This window comes from Panthera onca, chromosome F1, assembly GCF_046562875.1.
Source record: "Panthera onca isolate mPanOnc1 chromosome F1, mPanOnc1 haplotype 2, whole genome shotgun sequence".
Taxonomy (NCBI): Eukaryota; Metazoa; Chordata; class Mammalia; order Carnivora; family Felidae; genus Panthera; species Panthera onca.
Genome location: NC_138355.1, coordinates 68,359,294 through 68,375,354, shown reverse-complemented (window position 1 = coordinate 68,375,354; position 16,061 = coordinate 68,359,294). Strand labels below are relative to the sequence as shown.

Genomic DNA, 16,061 nt, shown 5'->3' with positions numbered 1-16,061 from the left:
TGCTTCTTTTTCATTGAACTGACTGGAATAAGATGGCAAAAACACAATGGGAGAAGCTGTTCTTGTTTGGTTGCTGAGCGAGCAGGGATGCATTTAAATGTTTCACAACTGAGAAGTTTGAAGTTTCACAATGAAGTGAGAAGTTTGATTGTTGAATCCCCTGTGCATCTGAAACCAATGTAACATTCTGTGTCAACTATACTCAGATACAAAAAGAAGTTTGATAGCCTCATTAGTTCAATGAAATTTCTTTTTTTATGTTTATTTATTTATTTTGGAAGAGAATGACAGTAAGTGGGGGAGGTACAGAGAGAGCATGTGAGAGAGAATCCCAACTCAGGTCTCAAACCCACGAACCATGAGATCATGACCTGAGCTGAAATCAAGAGTCGGATGCTTAACTGACTGAGCCACCCAAGTGCCCCAGGAATTTTTTCTTTTTTGATGCCTATTATGCTAAAAGGTTTTATTCATTCCCTGAATGAATATTAAATTTTATCCAAAAATTTTTCTTCATCAATTAAAACATTCCATGATTAGTATCCTTTATTTTGATAACGTGATAAATTCTGTTGATAGATTTCACATGTGCCTACCTTGAATTTCTGGACTAAATCCAACCTGAGTCTCACAAGTTCTGCGTCTTTCAAGATCCAGTTTTTAGACCCCAATTTTCATTCCCATCATTGTTTAGTGATATTTACTCTCTTAATTTCTTCATCAGTCTCACCAGGGAACAACAATACAATTGATTGTTATTTTCAACAATCCACTTTTGACTTTTTTGAACCACTGTATTGTATACTATTATTTAATTAATCTCTGTTATTACCTATTCATTTTATTCTTTACAGTAGTGTGGTGTTCATTCTTGATTCCTTTCCCAGATTCTTGAGAGGAATGCTTAAGTTATTAATCTTCAGTCTGTAAACTTCTGTCATATGCATTTTGGAGGCCGTGTATTTCTGTGTAAACACTGAAAAGCTATATCCCACCAGCTTTGACCTGTAGTGTTTTCATTTTCTCCAATTCAAAATATTTTTCTAGGATTTGCAAGAATTTTTATTTGATTCATGACTTACTTAGAAAGTGTGTTCCTTGACTTCTACACATATAGGTATTTTCCAGCTCTCCTTCAGGTACTTATTCCTATCTCAACAGTGAATATTAATTAGGCAACTAGCAATGCCTCCACAATCACCATATCATGTAGATGCAAGTTAATTGGTCCAAATTCAAGTTCAGGAATGTTAGCCTATACTTCATCATATTCTCTATGACCACCACGAGTGGGTAAATTGTTGGCATCCATTTACAAGGCTTTATGGCTTCCCTAGATTGGATAGTCACTTCTCAGGGGTGGAACCAAAGTTCAAGAAACATTGTCATGGAGTCAGGGAGCACAGACTGAAGAGGGGACATATTCTGCCTGTATGTGAGGCACAAGATGGTCCCAGAGAGGAAAATAGAGCCATGGCAAGAGGTCACTGGAACCAGTGTGTGCATAATATTTTTCATCCATTGTCTCATTTAGCTTAATAACTTCCCTGTAAATGATGGAAAACAGACATTGTCCCCACACTTTTCATATACTTGATGTGCCCAACACCCGAATACAAATGTTGTGTCCAACCTGAGAGAGCACGAATTGGATTAACCACAGAACTGAGGAAAGAAGTCAGAAAATTCCCGAGGTTTGATGCTGTGTTTATCTGCTTTCCTTCTTTGCAGATCATATCTCTGCCAAAATTGTTCCACAATACCTTTCATTGTCAAATCATTCAATATCATGATGCGTGGTTTTTAAAAAATATTAGTTATTGCATAGATTCCTTTTAAAAAAAAGTGGGGATTATTTCCTGAGCTCATCCATGGAATCTACCAGAGACTGGTCACACAGGCTCTCCTGCCCTGTTTGCTCACTGGATCAATGTTCCAAGATATTCTGTACTCAGAGTGAGCCCTTGAGAGTTACTTGAAGTACACAGTCATGAACCGTGTTCTTACAAACCTTCAGTAATCATTATGGCATAGGACTTATCAAATATACAAACCAATCCATGTATGCACAATAGGCCGTGGATGATTTCTACACAGGCTTCACCTACGAGAAATGGTCAATCTCCTGGGAGGCACAGCCCATCGCCTTGCAACATAGCCTAGAAAAACTCCTCAACCATTGTATCTTTAGATAATTTTTAAGCATCTCTTAGTGTTGTGGTCACAGGGATAGTTTTTGCCTTCCACAGTCTTGCTTTACCCATGTCTTCAGTAATACAGGATATCCAGAGCTGACTGGCAGAAATGTAGTATCTTCAGGAACAGCCAGTGCTGGTAGAAGTGGGGGCAGTCGAACAACGCTCTTAAATTACTAAGCAAATGTTTGTGACTGTTTACCCAGACTGTCCCTGGATTTCATAAATGCCAACTACTGAAAAAGGTCAAACGCCACCGACTTCTGATGTGACATGATAAATGTCTACTGATAATGGGGGAGAGACAGTCATGCAGCAATTATCCAGGATTATGTATTCCAGAAACTCCTCTTTGCAAGCAGCTTTCTGAACGCATTCTTCATGTCTCTATTCCTGAGGCTGAAAATGAGGGGGCTGAGGAAAGGGGTGATGACGGTGTAAGGGACAGCGATGAGTGTGTCATCTCCTCCCGAGCCTTCAGGCTTCAGATAGACAATAGCCGCGAAGCCAAAGTGGACGATGACCACAGTGAGATGAGAGGCGCAGGTAGAAAAGGCCTTCTGCTTGCCCTCGGCTGAAGGGATCCTGAAGACAGTGGACAGAATGAAAACGTAAGTGGTGACGATGAGCAGGAAGGTACCCGTCAAGCCTGACACCGAGATCATTGTTACAAGCAGTTCGGTGAGGTCGCTGTCTAGACAGGACAGCCTCACCACGGCCCGCATGTGGCAGAAGAAATGGTGGATGAGGTTGGGGGTGCAGAACGAGCCCCCGAATATCAGTGCGGTCTCTGTCACAGAGATAAGGAAGCCTCCGGCCCAAGCAGAGACCACCAGGTGCCCACACACCACATTGGTCATCAGCAGTGGGTATCGGAGAGGGTGGCAGATGGCCAGAAAGCGATCGTATCCCATCAGCGTGAGGATGATGCAGTGAGTGCCACCAAGTCCCAGGAAGAAATACATCTGCAAGCCACACCCCGGGACTGAAATGCTTCTCTTCTCAGTGAGCAGGTCTGCCAGCATCTTGGGGATGATGGTCAGCGTGTAGCAGGTCTCAGAGAAAGAGAGGGCACGGAGGAAGAGGTACATAGGGGTGTGGAGAGATCTGTCTGCCCAAGTTAGACCCAGGATGGCCAGGTTACCTGTGAGGGTGAGAAGGTAGAGGCCAAAAAAGAGCACGAAGAGGAACGTCCGCACGTGTGGGTACGAGGAGAAGCCCACAAGAATGAATTCTTTCAGGACTGTCTGGTTGGCCTTCATTGTGGCATGTCTGAAATGTGAAAGAAACAACAAGTAAATATTCAACTCTCCGTTATTCTTTGAAGGTTGTGGTGTGAATAAGACAGATGATCAGGGAGTTACGATGACCAATTGATTCTTCAATTTGTGTGGCAAAACACCATGTGTATGTAGCTTATGTGATTTTCTAACTTTTAATTCATTTGTTATACCTTTATTCAGTGACTAATACCTGATCATTTAGCGCCTGACAGAAGACTTTTTATGGTTTATTTTTTAAGAGGAGTTTATTGGCTGATAATATCATAAGGGGAAAAATAGTCTAATTGATGCCTAGATAAAGGATATTCACATGCTTAGGTGTGCTACATTTGGAGAAGACTCTGAATACTAAAAGAATTAAAGTAGCTAATAGACAGAGTCAGGGTCTGACAAAGCAACTTGCACACAGAATATTGTCTGTAAATATCCCATGAGTGAAGATTCATAGTTGGTTTCTTAGTAATTCTGGGACCAAATGTAGACAATGGGTTATAATCACAAGGAAGCCCAAAGTCATGAACTCTTCTTGGACGAGACATTTAGGCCCTGGAATATTAAAGGAAATAAAGAACATGTTTCCTTCCCTGTACTCTGGGGAGAGGGAAGACCAGATACTCCAGGACCCTCCGGATTAATAGCGATTCATTAGAGTATGTGGATGCTACCCATAAACAGACTGTTTATCCAAATTCCGTGCAGGTGCAGCTGAGATTTTCCCATTCCTTCAGTGCCATGCTCAGATTCCCAGAAAGGTCAGCCCTAGAATTCTACAAATTCTTTGATATTCTGCATCTCTTTTAATCTCATCCTCCTCTGAAATCTACAATATGCTGTTTTTCCTTGCATTTGACACATTCCCTCAGCCTTGTATTATGTTGATCCATCGTGTTTCCTCTGCCACATGTCAATATATTTAATAACTAGCATTGATAGGCTCTACGTTTTGCTAGTTTCCTTCTAATGTTGTTTGGTTTTATGCATGACAACGTGGATGAGAAGTGTGTAGGACAGCTGTTGAATGTGTATGGCAGCTGAGATTATTTCCCTCTTTTTAGCAAGAGAGCTGTGTCTATGAAGGGGCATATTTGTAGCAAGAAGCCAGTGTTTTGACTGAATTGTACATTCTTACAATTTATCTTTTTTTCTCCTCCCATAACGAGTCTACGGTCACAGATCTCTGTATGTCTCCAAGCGCTAATATGGAGCATTTGAAGAAGGTAATGATTCCCAATACACGTACACGGATAGGTTAGTGATCGCAAAGAGGCTGAATCTAAAACAGTTTCTGTTTTACCTTGTTATTCGGCATCGGGCAGAATGTTGAGCCTGGAGATAACAAGTCTTTCCAGTCTTAAGTAGATATGGTGGAGGCTAAGATTAAGCATTCCGTCAGCAGAGTCAAGCTGGTCACAAAAAGACAGAAGAAGCAGTGGGAAAATGGGCTGAATCATTATTATTATTTTTGAAGAAGTACTGAACTATAAGTCAATAGTTTTAACATATAAATCAATATGCATAAATATAAAAATAAACATAATGGTAAAATTATAACATTTCCCAATGAAATATGCAGCCATGTGGACTCTCGCTTTGGGATCTCTTGATTCTTTAGTCCTCTTTGACCTGACATGACTTCCTTATTCCTCAGCCTCCCCTGACATGTGACTAATCCTTCCCTCCATCCTTTCTCCTTTCCTGTTGCACACCCTTTCCAGAGTCGCAGAGAAATGGTACTTTGGAGAAAGTGCAGGGACAATTAATCATGAAGAAAACAGCCTCCAATCACTACAAGGGTTTCCTACCTTGTGTCTGTTATCAGCGCCCCAAAGCCGATTCAGTGTTAGGGTTCTATTCTTCCATGATGGTCTTCACACTGTGGGAAGCCTGCTTTGCTCTTCGCTCAGAAGACACAGAGATCCACTTAGTATAAAAGCCATTGTCTAAGAGCCTGTTGTCACTGCTAGTTGAGTGACCTTAGCAAAGTCCTTGTGCCTTCTGGATCTAAGTTTCCCCAGCTGGGAAGTGATTTGGTGCCAGCCTTAGCTTTCTGTGGCCCTAGAGTTTTCCACATGAGCTGTGAGGCTGGGCCACACGTGCCACCGTGTGTCTCTACCACTCACTCATCACAGTGGTTAAGAATCTTTTCTTCCACCGGTTTGGAGATATTGTCTGATTATGATTAGCACTTGTGGGTCCTCAGCTCTAGAGGTTTGGCTCTGGTTAGGAGACCCTAAGGGATTCCTCTCTTCTTGCATCAGAGGGAGCAGGAGAACTTTCTGACTCAACTTTGTAAATTTCTCTCATTAGTTCCAGGGCTGTTTTGTAACATGTGACCAAGAAAACTCTGCCTGGAGTCTCTGGGGATTTAAAGCTTGCAGAGTCCTAGCTAGTCCATGCTAATTCCTCAGTTTGTTTGGCAGGAAGGGGAGTGAGCTGCATCCCTAATATTTTTCCCCTCCCTCACAGTCTGGCCCTCTCATCACCAGCTCCACCCCTGGGTATTTAGGGCTTACAATGTTTGAAGACTGTACCTGAACGATCTCAGAGAATTACAAGGAATCGCCTGTTCTTACCAAAAATTTGTACCTTGGTGGGGGAAAGGTGATGGAGCCAATCTGTTTCCACTACTCCACTTTTAGAAAATTTTTTAAAAAAATTGGCCATCCTAGTGTTGGTGAAGATGGGAAGTAGAGGAACTCATAGACCATTGTTGGGAATGTAAAAATTATACGATGTTTTAAAATTTAGCCACGTATTTTGTGAATTTCTTAGCATCTTCAATCCATTCGAATTCAGAGAAAGTGGCCTCTAATCACATTTCTCAGCACCTCCCTCTAAGTACACCTAAAAAGTGTGGAAATATCCCAACAGTCCTAAAGTGACTCTGGGGGCACTTGGGTGGCTCAGTCGGTTGAGCGTCCGACTTTGGCTCAGGTCATGATCTCACAGTTTGTGAGTTTCAGCCCCACATCGGGCTCTGTGCTGGCAGCTCAGAGCCGGTAGCCTGCTTTCGATTCTGTGTCTCCCTCTCTCTCTGCCCCTCCCCTGCTCATGCTCTGTCTCTCTCTCTGTCAAAAATAAATAACATTTAAAAAAAATTTAAAAAAATGAAATAAAATAAAATGATTCTGGAGGAGGCATCGTGGAAAATGGATTGGCCCAATATCTCAGCGCTAGAAGAACGCCACCACAGAGGGTTTCCAAGGATTTCTTTTTATCCACCATGAAGTCCAGCTGGGGCGTGGAGAGGCCCTGCAACCTGCAATCAGCAAATGTCCATAGGCAAACGTAAAAGGAAGGAAAATAAAAAAATAAATAACTAAAAGTACAGATGTTATCGCAACACGGACTTAGTAGGGAGACCCACAGCCTTCGGCAGCGGGGACCCTATTGGCTGTACCTGCCGCGTCAGCCCCCACCTCACCCCAGGCAGCCAGGCCTCATCTGCCCACAACAGCATCACCAGCTGGGCCTAGGGGCATAGGTAACCTCCCCGAAAACTCACACTAAGAAAAATCATATTCGGAGCGTCAAGACAAACCACAACAATTCTTGTTAAGATTTTATTTTAATTCTAGTTCATTAACATACAGGGTTATATCAAAAATATTCAATGAAATTTAGATGCAACACTGTTTTGCTCTCTTACATCTTCCTTTTTAAAATATACTCTTAGGTTTCTCTGTGACCTTCTCTGATATATGTGCACAAAAGCTATTTATTTATTTATTTATTTGTTTGTTTATTTATACGTCTTTGATTGATCTCCTTAGCATACTTCTCTGCAACAAAAACGTTTATTCGTTGATTTTTTAAAATGGTTTTAACATGTTTTTTGTCCAAGAGGAAATCTGATTCAATGTAGAATTATCCCTGAATGAAAGTGGTGCTTTATAAATTACCTTATATATCAGTGAATGACTTTTTTGGGGGAGGGGAGCGGGAAATGAGACAGCTCAGGATCAATTTAGTCCAAAAAATTTTTTTAAGAAAAGCAGAGCTGCTCACTTCTCTGAATTCCTTCTAAGTTATATTTCTTTAATAGCCAAATGATCTATCATCAAAAGTTATTTTTAATAATTTATCGAAGTATGATTTTATCAGTTCCTTTTTCTACTTCCTCCAAAACAATGATGTGCATTCTATCTGACTTGACTAAATATTCATTGATCAGTAACATTCGTTTTTTTCAGTTTCTGAAAAGTTTAACATCATAGGGTTTTCTAGTTATTATACAATGATTATCAGGTTATGATTGTTTATCTATTCATTACAAACACGCTGCCTGACTTTATGTATTCAGAAGTCTGGGGAAAATAACAACACTGCGGATTTCTATTACCTTGGTCAGTAGATTTTTACTGAAAGCCTGTGAGCCTGCAGCACTCTGTAGCCGTCTATCTGTTTATCCCTCTCTTTGCCTAGATGTGAAAAGGTCCGAGATACAGGTTTCACTCGGTAGATTTAGGAAACATTGTGATAACACAGAGCTGACGGCAATAGTTGTCAGACCCCAGAGCAGAAAGCCCTTCCCCATTTGTCCCACTTAGTGCCACCGAAAAGTCTGGGCATTACAGACAAGACATTCCAAAGGGTATGAGCAGCTGAACGCTGCCGAAGGGTAAGAGCAGCGAGGGGCTTTGTGATATGTTCTTTGAAAACCAGATTCCGACTGTTGCTAATTTATGGGGATGCAGTTTATTTGCTCATGTACCGAGTCCTTCGTCCCCTATTGAAGGTTCATTCTAATGATTGATCTGCAAATTAGTTATGGATTTTCTAACGTAGAAAACTTTATAATTCGTGAGAAATGACTGTTGTTCTTCTTGTATAATCCTTCTGTCTTTTGCTTCTTTTTCACTGAACTGTCTAGAATAAGATGGCAAAGACACAATGGGAGAATCCTTCTTGTCTTATTCGCGGGTGAGCAGGGATGCGTTTAAATGTTTCACAACGAAGTGAGAAGTTTGGTTGTGGAATCCCAACGCTCTGCTCCCGAAACCAACATAACATAGTGGGACAACTGCACTCAGATACAAAAAGAAGTTTGAGAGCCTGATTAGTGTAAGGATCTTTCTCTTTTTTTATGTTTAACTATTTATTTGCGAGTGAAATGTAGTGAGTGAGAAGCGGAGGGGCAGAGAGACAGGGAGAGAGAGACACCCATGCAGGCTCTGCACGGTCAGCACGGAGCCTGACATGGGGCTGGAACCCTCGAACCTCGAGCCCATGACCTGAGCCGAAATCAAGAGCTGGACACTGAAACGACTAAGCCACTTAGGCGCCGCAGGAAATTTCTTTTGATTCCTATTATGCTAAAGTTTTTATTCATTCCCTGAACGGGTATTACATTTTATCCCATAATATTCTTCATCAGTTAAAGTAATTACACGATTAATATCCTTTATTTGGGTAACGTGATTAATTCTACAGCTCTATTTCAAATGTGCCAAACTTGCATTTCTAGACTGAATCCACCTTGAGTTTTACTTACGAGTTCTGCGTCTATGCTCCTGAGTGTGATTTCCAAATCCAGTTTCTAAATGGTATTGGCCCAAAACCTGAGTTGGGGGTGTTTTCTCTTCTGTGCCAGGGAAGGTTTTGGGTACATTTGGCGTAACAACGACTTTAAAATTTTGGCAGAATCTCCTGGTGAAGCTTAAAGTTTCCAGAGGTTCGTTTGTTTGTTTGTCCGTTGTTAATGTAGAATGTATTAATTAAAATTCTCTTTCTTGAGAATTAGACAGCTGGTTTCCCCAGGTCGGCTTTAATATGTGATCTCTAGGAATTTTCCCACTTTGTGTAAGTTCTCAAAGCCATGATCATGAAATCACTCACAACATTGTCTCATCTTTTATGTGGGTGTGACCAGAGAAAAGGTTTACCTCCTGGGAGCCACAGCCCAGTGCCTTACAACATTGCTTAAAAAAATTCCTTAACCGTTATATCTTTAGGTATTTTTCAAATGTTTATTTATTTGAGAGAGAAAGGGATACATAGTGAGGGGAACAGGGGAAGAGAGGGAGGGGGAGGTAATCCCAAGCAGGCTCTGAAACGTCAGCATGGAGCCCAATGCTGGGCACGAACTCATGAATCATGACATCATGACCTGAGCTGAAACCAAGAGTGGGTTGCTAAACCAACTAAGCCACCCAGTTGTCCCTGTATCTTTAGATATTTTTAAGCATCTCTTAGTGTTGTGGCCACAGGGGTTGTTTTTGCCTTCCACAATCTTGTTCCTCCAATGCCCATTAATGGTGCAGGATGCCCAGTGGCCGACTGGTAGAAGGGTACCATCTTGAGGAACAGCCAGGAGAAGTAGAAGTAATTGAACAACTTTCTTAACAAGTAAGTAAGTGTTTGTGATGGGTTAGCTCCCAGACTGTCTCTGGTTTCCCATGTGCCAACCTCTGGCAAAAGGCCAATGGCAAAGACTTCTCCTGATGTCACACGATAAATGCCTGCTGACATCAGGGAACAGACAGCCATGCACCTACAATCCGGGATTATGTATTCCAGAAACTCCTCTTTGCCAGCAGCTTTCTGAACGCATTCTTCATGTCTCTATTCCTGAGGCTGAAAATGAGGGGGCTGAGGAAAGGGGTGATGACGGTGTAAGGGACAGCGATGAGTGTGTCATCTCCTCCCGAGCCTTCTGGCTTCAGATAGACAATAGCCGCGAAGCCAAAGTGGACGATGACCACAGTGAGATGAGAGGCGCAGGTAGAAAAGGCCTTCTGCTTGCCCTCGGCTGAAGGGATCCTGAAGACAGTGGACAGAATGAAAACGTAAGTGATGATAATGAGCAGAAAGGTGCCCGTCAAGGCTGACACCGAGACCATTGTTACAAGCAGTTCGGTGAGGTCGCTGTCTAGACAGGACAGCCTCACCACGGCCTGCATGTGGCAGAAGAAATGGTGGATGAGGTTGGGGTTGCAGAACGAGCCCCTGAATATCAGTGCAGTCTCTGTCACAGAGATAAGGAAGCCTCCTGCCCAAGCAGAGACCACCAGGTGCCCACACACCACATTGGTCATCAGCAGTGGGTATCGGAGAGGGTGGCAGATGGCCAGAAAGCGATCGTATCCCATCAGCGTGAGGATGATGCAGTGAGTGCCACCAAGTCCCAGGAAGAAATACATCTGCAAGCCACACCCCGGGACTGAAATGCTTCTCTTCTCAGTGAGCAGGTCTGCCAGCATCTTGGGGATGATGGTCAGCGTGTAGCAGGTCTCGGAGAAAGAGAGGGCACGGAGGAAGAGGTACATAGGGGTGTGGAGAGATCTGTCCGCCCAAGTTAGGCCCAGGATGGCCAGGTTACCTGTGAGGGTGAGAAGGTAGAGGCCAAAAAAGAGCACGAAGAGGAATGGCCGCACGTGTGGGTACGAGGAGAAGCCCACAAGAATGAATTCTTTCAGGACTGTCTGGTTGGCCTTCATTGTGGCATGTCTGAAATGTGAAAGAAATAAGTAAATATTCAACTCTCCGTTATTCTTTGAAGGTTGTGGTGTGAATAAGACAGATGATCAGGGAGTTACGATGACCAATTGATTCTTCAATTTGTGTGGCAAAACACCATGTGTATGTAGGTCACGGGTTTTCCTAATTTTTAGTTCATTTGTTATACCTTTATTAGGGGTGCAATTACTGATCGCTTGGTGGGTGACAGAAGACTCTTTGTGGCTTATTGTTTTAGCAGACTTTATTGGCTGGTAATATCATAAGAGGAAAAATACTGTAATTAATGACTAGATAAAGGAAATTCAGGTGTCTGAGGTCGGCCAGATTTGGATCAGACTCTGAATATAAAACCATTACCAAGTAGCTAATAGACAGAGAGAGTCAGGGTCTGACAAAGCAGCTTCCACACAAATATTGTCTGTAAATATCCAATGGGTAAAGATTCATAGTTGGTTTGTTAGTAATTGGGGACCAAATGTAGACAATGGCTTATAATCATAAGGAAGCCCAAAGTCATGAACTCTTCTTGGAGGAGACATTTAGGTCCCGTATATGAAAAGAAATAAAGAACATGCTCCCTTCCCTGTGCTCTGAGGAGAAGGAAGATCGGATACTCTAGGACCCTCTGGATTAATATTGATTCATTACAGTATGTGGATCGTACGGACAAACTGTCTTCATGCAGGCTCGGTGCGGGTGGAGGTGAGATTTTGCCCATTCCTTTGATGCCAAGACCAGTATCTCAAAACATAAATGCTAGAGATTCTACAACTTCTTTGATATTCTGCATTTGATGTAATCCCATACACCTCTGACATATATTGGACACATTCCCTCAGCTTTGTATTATATTGTGTTTCCTCACCCACATGTTAATATATTTAAGAACTAGCATTGAAAGCTCTCCATTTGTCAAATTAATTCTAATGTTTATTGGCTCGATTCTTGACTACGTAGATGAGAAGCTGAGGAATTTGTATGGCAGCTGAGATTATTTCCCTCTTTTTAAAAATAAGAGAGTTGTGTCTATAATGTGGCATATTTGTAGCTAGATGCCAACTGTTTGGATTTAATTGTACATTCGTTGCATTTGTCTTTGTTTTCTCCTTCCATAGAGAGTCGATGGTCATAGATCGCTGTATGTCTCCGATCGCTAATATGGAGCATTTGAAGAAGGTAATGATTCCCAACATGTGCACAGATAGGTTAGTGATCGCAAAGAGGCTGAATCGAAAACGGTTTCTGTTTTACCTTGTTATTCAGCACTGGGCAGAATGTTGAGCCTAGAGACAACGAGTGTTTCCAGCCCTAAGTAGATTTGGTTGAGGCTAAGTGTAAGCATTCCGTCAGCAGAATCCAGCTGGTCACTGACAGAAGAAGCAGTCGGGAAAGGGTCTGAATCACTATTATTTTGAAAATGTTCTGAATTATAATTAGACAATTTTTACATATAAAGAAATATAAATAAAATAAATATGATATAATTATAACCTTTTATGATGAAAGGTGCAGCAGTGTGGACTCTATCTTAGGGATCTCTTGATTCTTTAGTCCTCTTTGACCTGACATGACTTCCTTCTTCCTCAGCCTCCCCTGACATGTGACTAATCTTTCCCTCCACCCTTTCTCCTTTCCTGTTGCATGTTTTCCCTCCCTGTGTCCACACCTCACCTTCCATAATTGAGTAATTATCTCCAAAAAAGAAGCCTAGAGCATTATTTTGCCTTCCTGACTAAGGCTGTATTCTGATTCACTCTCGGACTTCCTTCTGAGGCCTTTTAGGCAAACCTCCTCAGCATCCAAATTGAGCATGAAACTCCTTGGGATCCCCACCCACTCTTGCAGATTGTTGTTCCACTTTGCCCTGAAAGAGCCTTGAGAAAACTCTGGATTGTCTCAGAAGACCGTCTCCCCTCTCAGAAATGCTAGGTGTCATACGCCCTTCTGTTATCACTGAGCCATTGTGAAGATTTCCTGCCTCAGTAGAACACTGTACACACTCACGTCTCCAAATTCTCTAGACTCTCCATGGGAACCCTGTCAGTAGAGCAATGAGACGGATAGTGGAACCAAAAGATTGCCTAAGTACCCCAAAGTGGGTGAGAGGAGAGAATATTGGCAAAGCGATTGTTTTTAGTACCTGGGACCCATGGGGCAAAATTGAAGCTCTTTGACATATGAATTGCAGGACAGTCTGATTCCACACCATACGCCATATCCCCTCCTAAACAGCCAGGGGGGTTGTGTTCCAATCCATCATTTCATTCAGAAACATTTTGAAAATGCAAAGAATCAGTAATACATATTCCAACACAGCCTTCCTTACTTAATCTTACCTGACTTGTGAGTTAAACGCCTACTTGGTGAATCAGCAGTAGTAGAGTGTGAATTTCAGAATCTCCCTCTACTCCTGGCATATTTGAATGTGTGTATATGTGTTTAGGGGCGTGAGAATATTATACCCCACTCTACCCTGACTATGTCTGAAGTTGTCCCCAAATCAAGTTGTATCAAATGTAATTTGCAATATGGATCCACTGAAGAATGAAATACACACCCTTTCCAGAGTCGCAGAGAAATGGTACTTTGGAGAAAGTGCAGGGACAATTAATCATGAGGAAAACAGCCTCCAATCACTACAAGGGTTTCCTACCTTGTGTCTGTTATCAGCGCCCCAAAGCCGATTCAGTGTTAGGGTTCTATTCTTCCATGATGGTCTTCACACTGTGGGAAGCCTGCTTTGCTCTTCGCTCAGAAGACACAGAGATCCACTTAGTATAAAAGCCATTGTCTAAGAGCCTGTTGTCACTGCTAGTTGAGTGACCTTAGCAAAGTCCTTGTGCCTTCTGGATCTAAGTTTCCCCAGCTGGGAAGTGATTTGGTGCCAGCCTTAGCTTTCTGTGGCCCTAGAGTTTTCCACATGAGTTGTGAGGCTGGGCCACACGTGCCCTGGTCTGTCTCTACCACTCACTCATCACAGTGGTTAAGAACCTTTTCTTCCACCGGTTTGGAGATATTGTCTGATTATGATTAGCACTTGTGGGTCCTCAGCTCTAGAGGTTTGGCTCTGGTTAGGAGACCCTAAGGGATTCCTCTCTTCTTGCATCAGAGGGAGCAGGAGAACTTTCTGACTCAACTTTGTAATTTTCTCTCATTAGTTCCAGGGCTGTTTTGTAACATGTGACCAAGAAAACTCTGCCTGGAATCTCTGGGGATTTAAAGCTTGCAGAGTCCTAGCTAGTCCATGCTAATTCCTCAGTTTGTTTGGCAGGAAGAGAGTTAGTTGCATCCCTCATGCTTTCTCCTCCCCCACATTCTGGGCCTTTCGTCACCAGCTCCCTCCCTGCCCCCCCCCCCCACCCTGTCTTGGTAATTAGGAAGGGCTCAAGGTTTGAGAACTGTACTCTGAGGGAACTCAGAAAACTATAACAAATGTGATGTGCTTAAAAAAGAATTTTTACCTTGGTGGAGAAAAGATGACGGAGGCAATTTGATTCAACTACCCAATTATTAGAACGTGTTTTAAAAAAAAGATTGGCTATCCTAGTGTTGGAAAGGATTGGAAGTATTGTAACTCATAGACTATTGTTGGGAAATTAAAAATTATAAAATGTTTTAAAATTTAGTCAAGCGTTTTATTAATTTCTTAGCATCTTGAATGCATTCACGTTCAGGGAAAGTGGACTTTCACATTTCTCTGCACCACCCTTTAAATACAACTAAAAAGCGTGGAAACATCTCAACACTCAGAAAAGGGCTCTGGAAGAGGAATCATGGCGAATGGATTGGCCAGGGGTCTCAGCGCTTGAAGAACACCACCACAGAGGGTTTCCAAGGATCTCTTTTTTATCAAACCCCATGAAGTCCAGCTGGGGTGTGGAGAGCTCTGCAACCTGCAATCAGCAAATGTCCACAGGCAAAGGCAAAGGCAAACGAAAAAAATAAAAGCACAGATGTTCTCTCTGGCAAGGGACCAAGAAAGGGGAGGCCACGCAGGGCCATTTTAGGGAGACCCACAGCCAATGGCAGTGGGAACCCTACTGGCTCTACCTGCAGTGTGAGGGCCCACCTGACATCAGGGAGCCAGGCCTCATCTGCCCACAGCAGCATCACCCAGTGGCGTAGGTAACCTGTCCTCCATCATGCACAGGCGCACACACACACACACACACACACACACACACACACACATAATCATGTCCTGGGCCACAAGACAAACCACAAGAATGTTTTTAAGTTTTTATTTTAATTCCAGTTCATTAACATACAGTGTTATCTTATTCAGGTGTACAATACAGTGATCAAACACACCCATCCATCACTGGCTGCTCATCACAGCAGGTGCACTCCTTAAGCTATTCAACTGCAAGAAATGTAAAGGGAGGGAAATTACGCAGAGGACATTCTGGTTCTCTAACCATGTTAGTTTCAACCTGGAAATCAAGAACAGAAAGACGGTAGGAAAATCTGTAAACACAAGGAGGTTAAACAATATGAAGCTGTCCATGCTCATAAAGAAGAGGTCAGTAGAAATGAAAATCGTTCGTAAACTGATGCAAAATGAAATGACAACATATCCAAATGTGTGGGTTGCAGCTAGAGCATCCTGCAAGGGTATTTATAGCACACTAGAGGAGAAGAGAGGTCTCTATGAAATGACTTAAATTCCTATCTCAAGAAACTAGAAAAAAATAACAAAATTGATCCCCAATTTGATGTATGGGCTCATTGCAATCCTTTTAAAACCCCCTCCCAATTTTTTTATAGAGAACAACAAACATATTCTGATTTACATGTAAACTAACAAGTTCTTGAAGATATGTAACAATCTTAAAGAAGAATCAAATGGAAATCATTGCGTCCAATATTAAAACCTACCTCATGCCTACATTCATCAAGATCGCGAGATATTGGCAGAATGCATTCCAGTCTGACTCCACTTTGTGGTTTTCTGAAAGCTTTTATACTTTACCCCCCAGCCCCCTTCCCTTCTGCCACACAGCTGGGCAAGCTGATAAGAAACCAGGGGCTCTGCCCTCGGGTGCCTGCAGGGGTTGAAACCACACAGTTCTGCGTGGGGAAGCTCGCCCTGCATTCACTCCCTAGCCATCACAGACATGAC

At 42.5% G+C, this 16,061-nt stretch overlaps 2 protein-coding genes across 2 annotated transcripts; both read right to left on the bottom strand.

Annotated features, from left to right (window-relative positions):
- Positions 1-2,524: 2,524 nt before the first annotated feature.
- Positions 2,525-3,457, bottom strand: LOC144614932 (olfactory receptor 10X1-like). The gene has a single exon (XM_078441248.1). It carries the CDS (start codon positions 3,455-3,457, stop codon positions 2,525-2,527), a length of 933 nt encoding a protein of 310 aa, XP_078297374.1.
- Positions 3,458-9,984: 6,527 nt separating this feature from the next.
- Positions 9,985-10,917, bottom strand: LOC144614933 (olfactory receptor 10X1-like). The gene has a single exon (XM_078441249.2). It carries the CDS (start codon positions 10,915-10,917, stop codon positions 9,985-9,987), a length of 933 nt encoding a protein of 310 aa, XP_078297375.2.
- Positions 10,918-16,061: the final 5,144 nt, after the last annotated feature.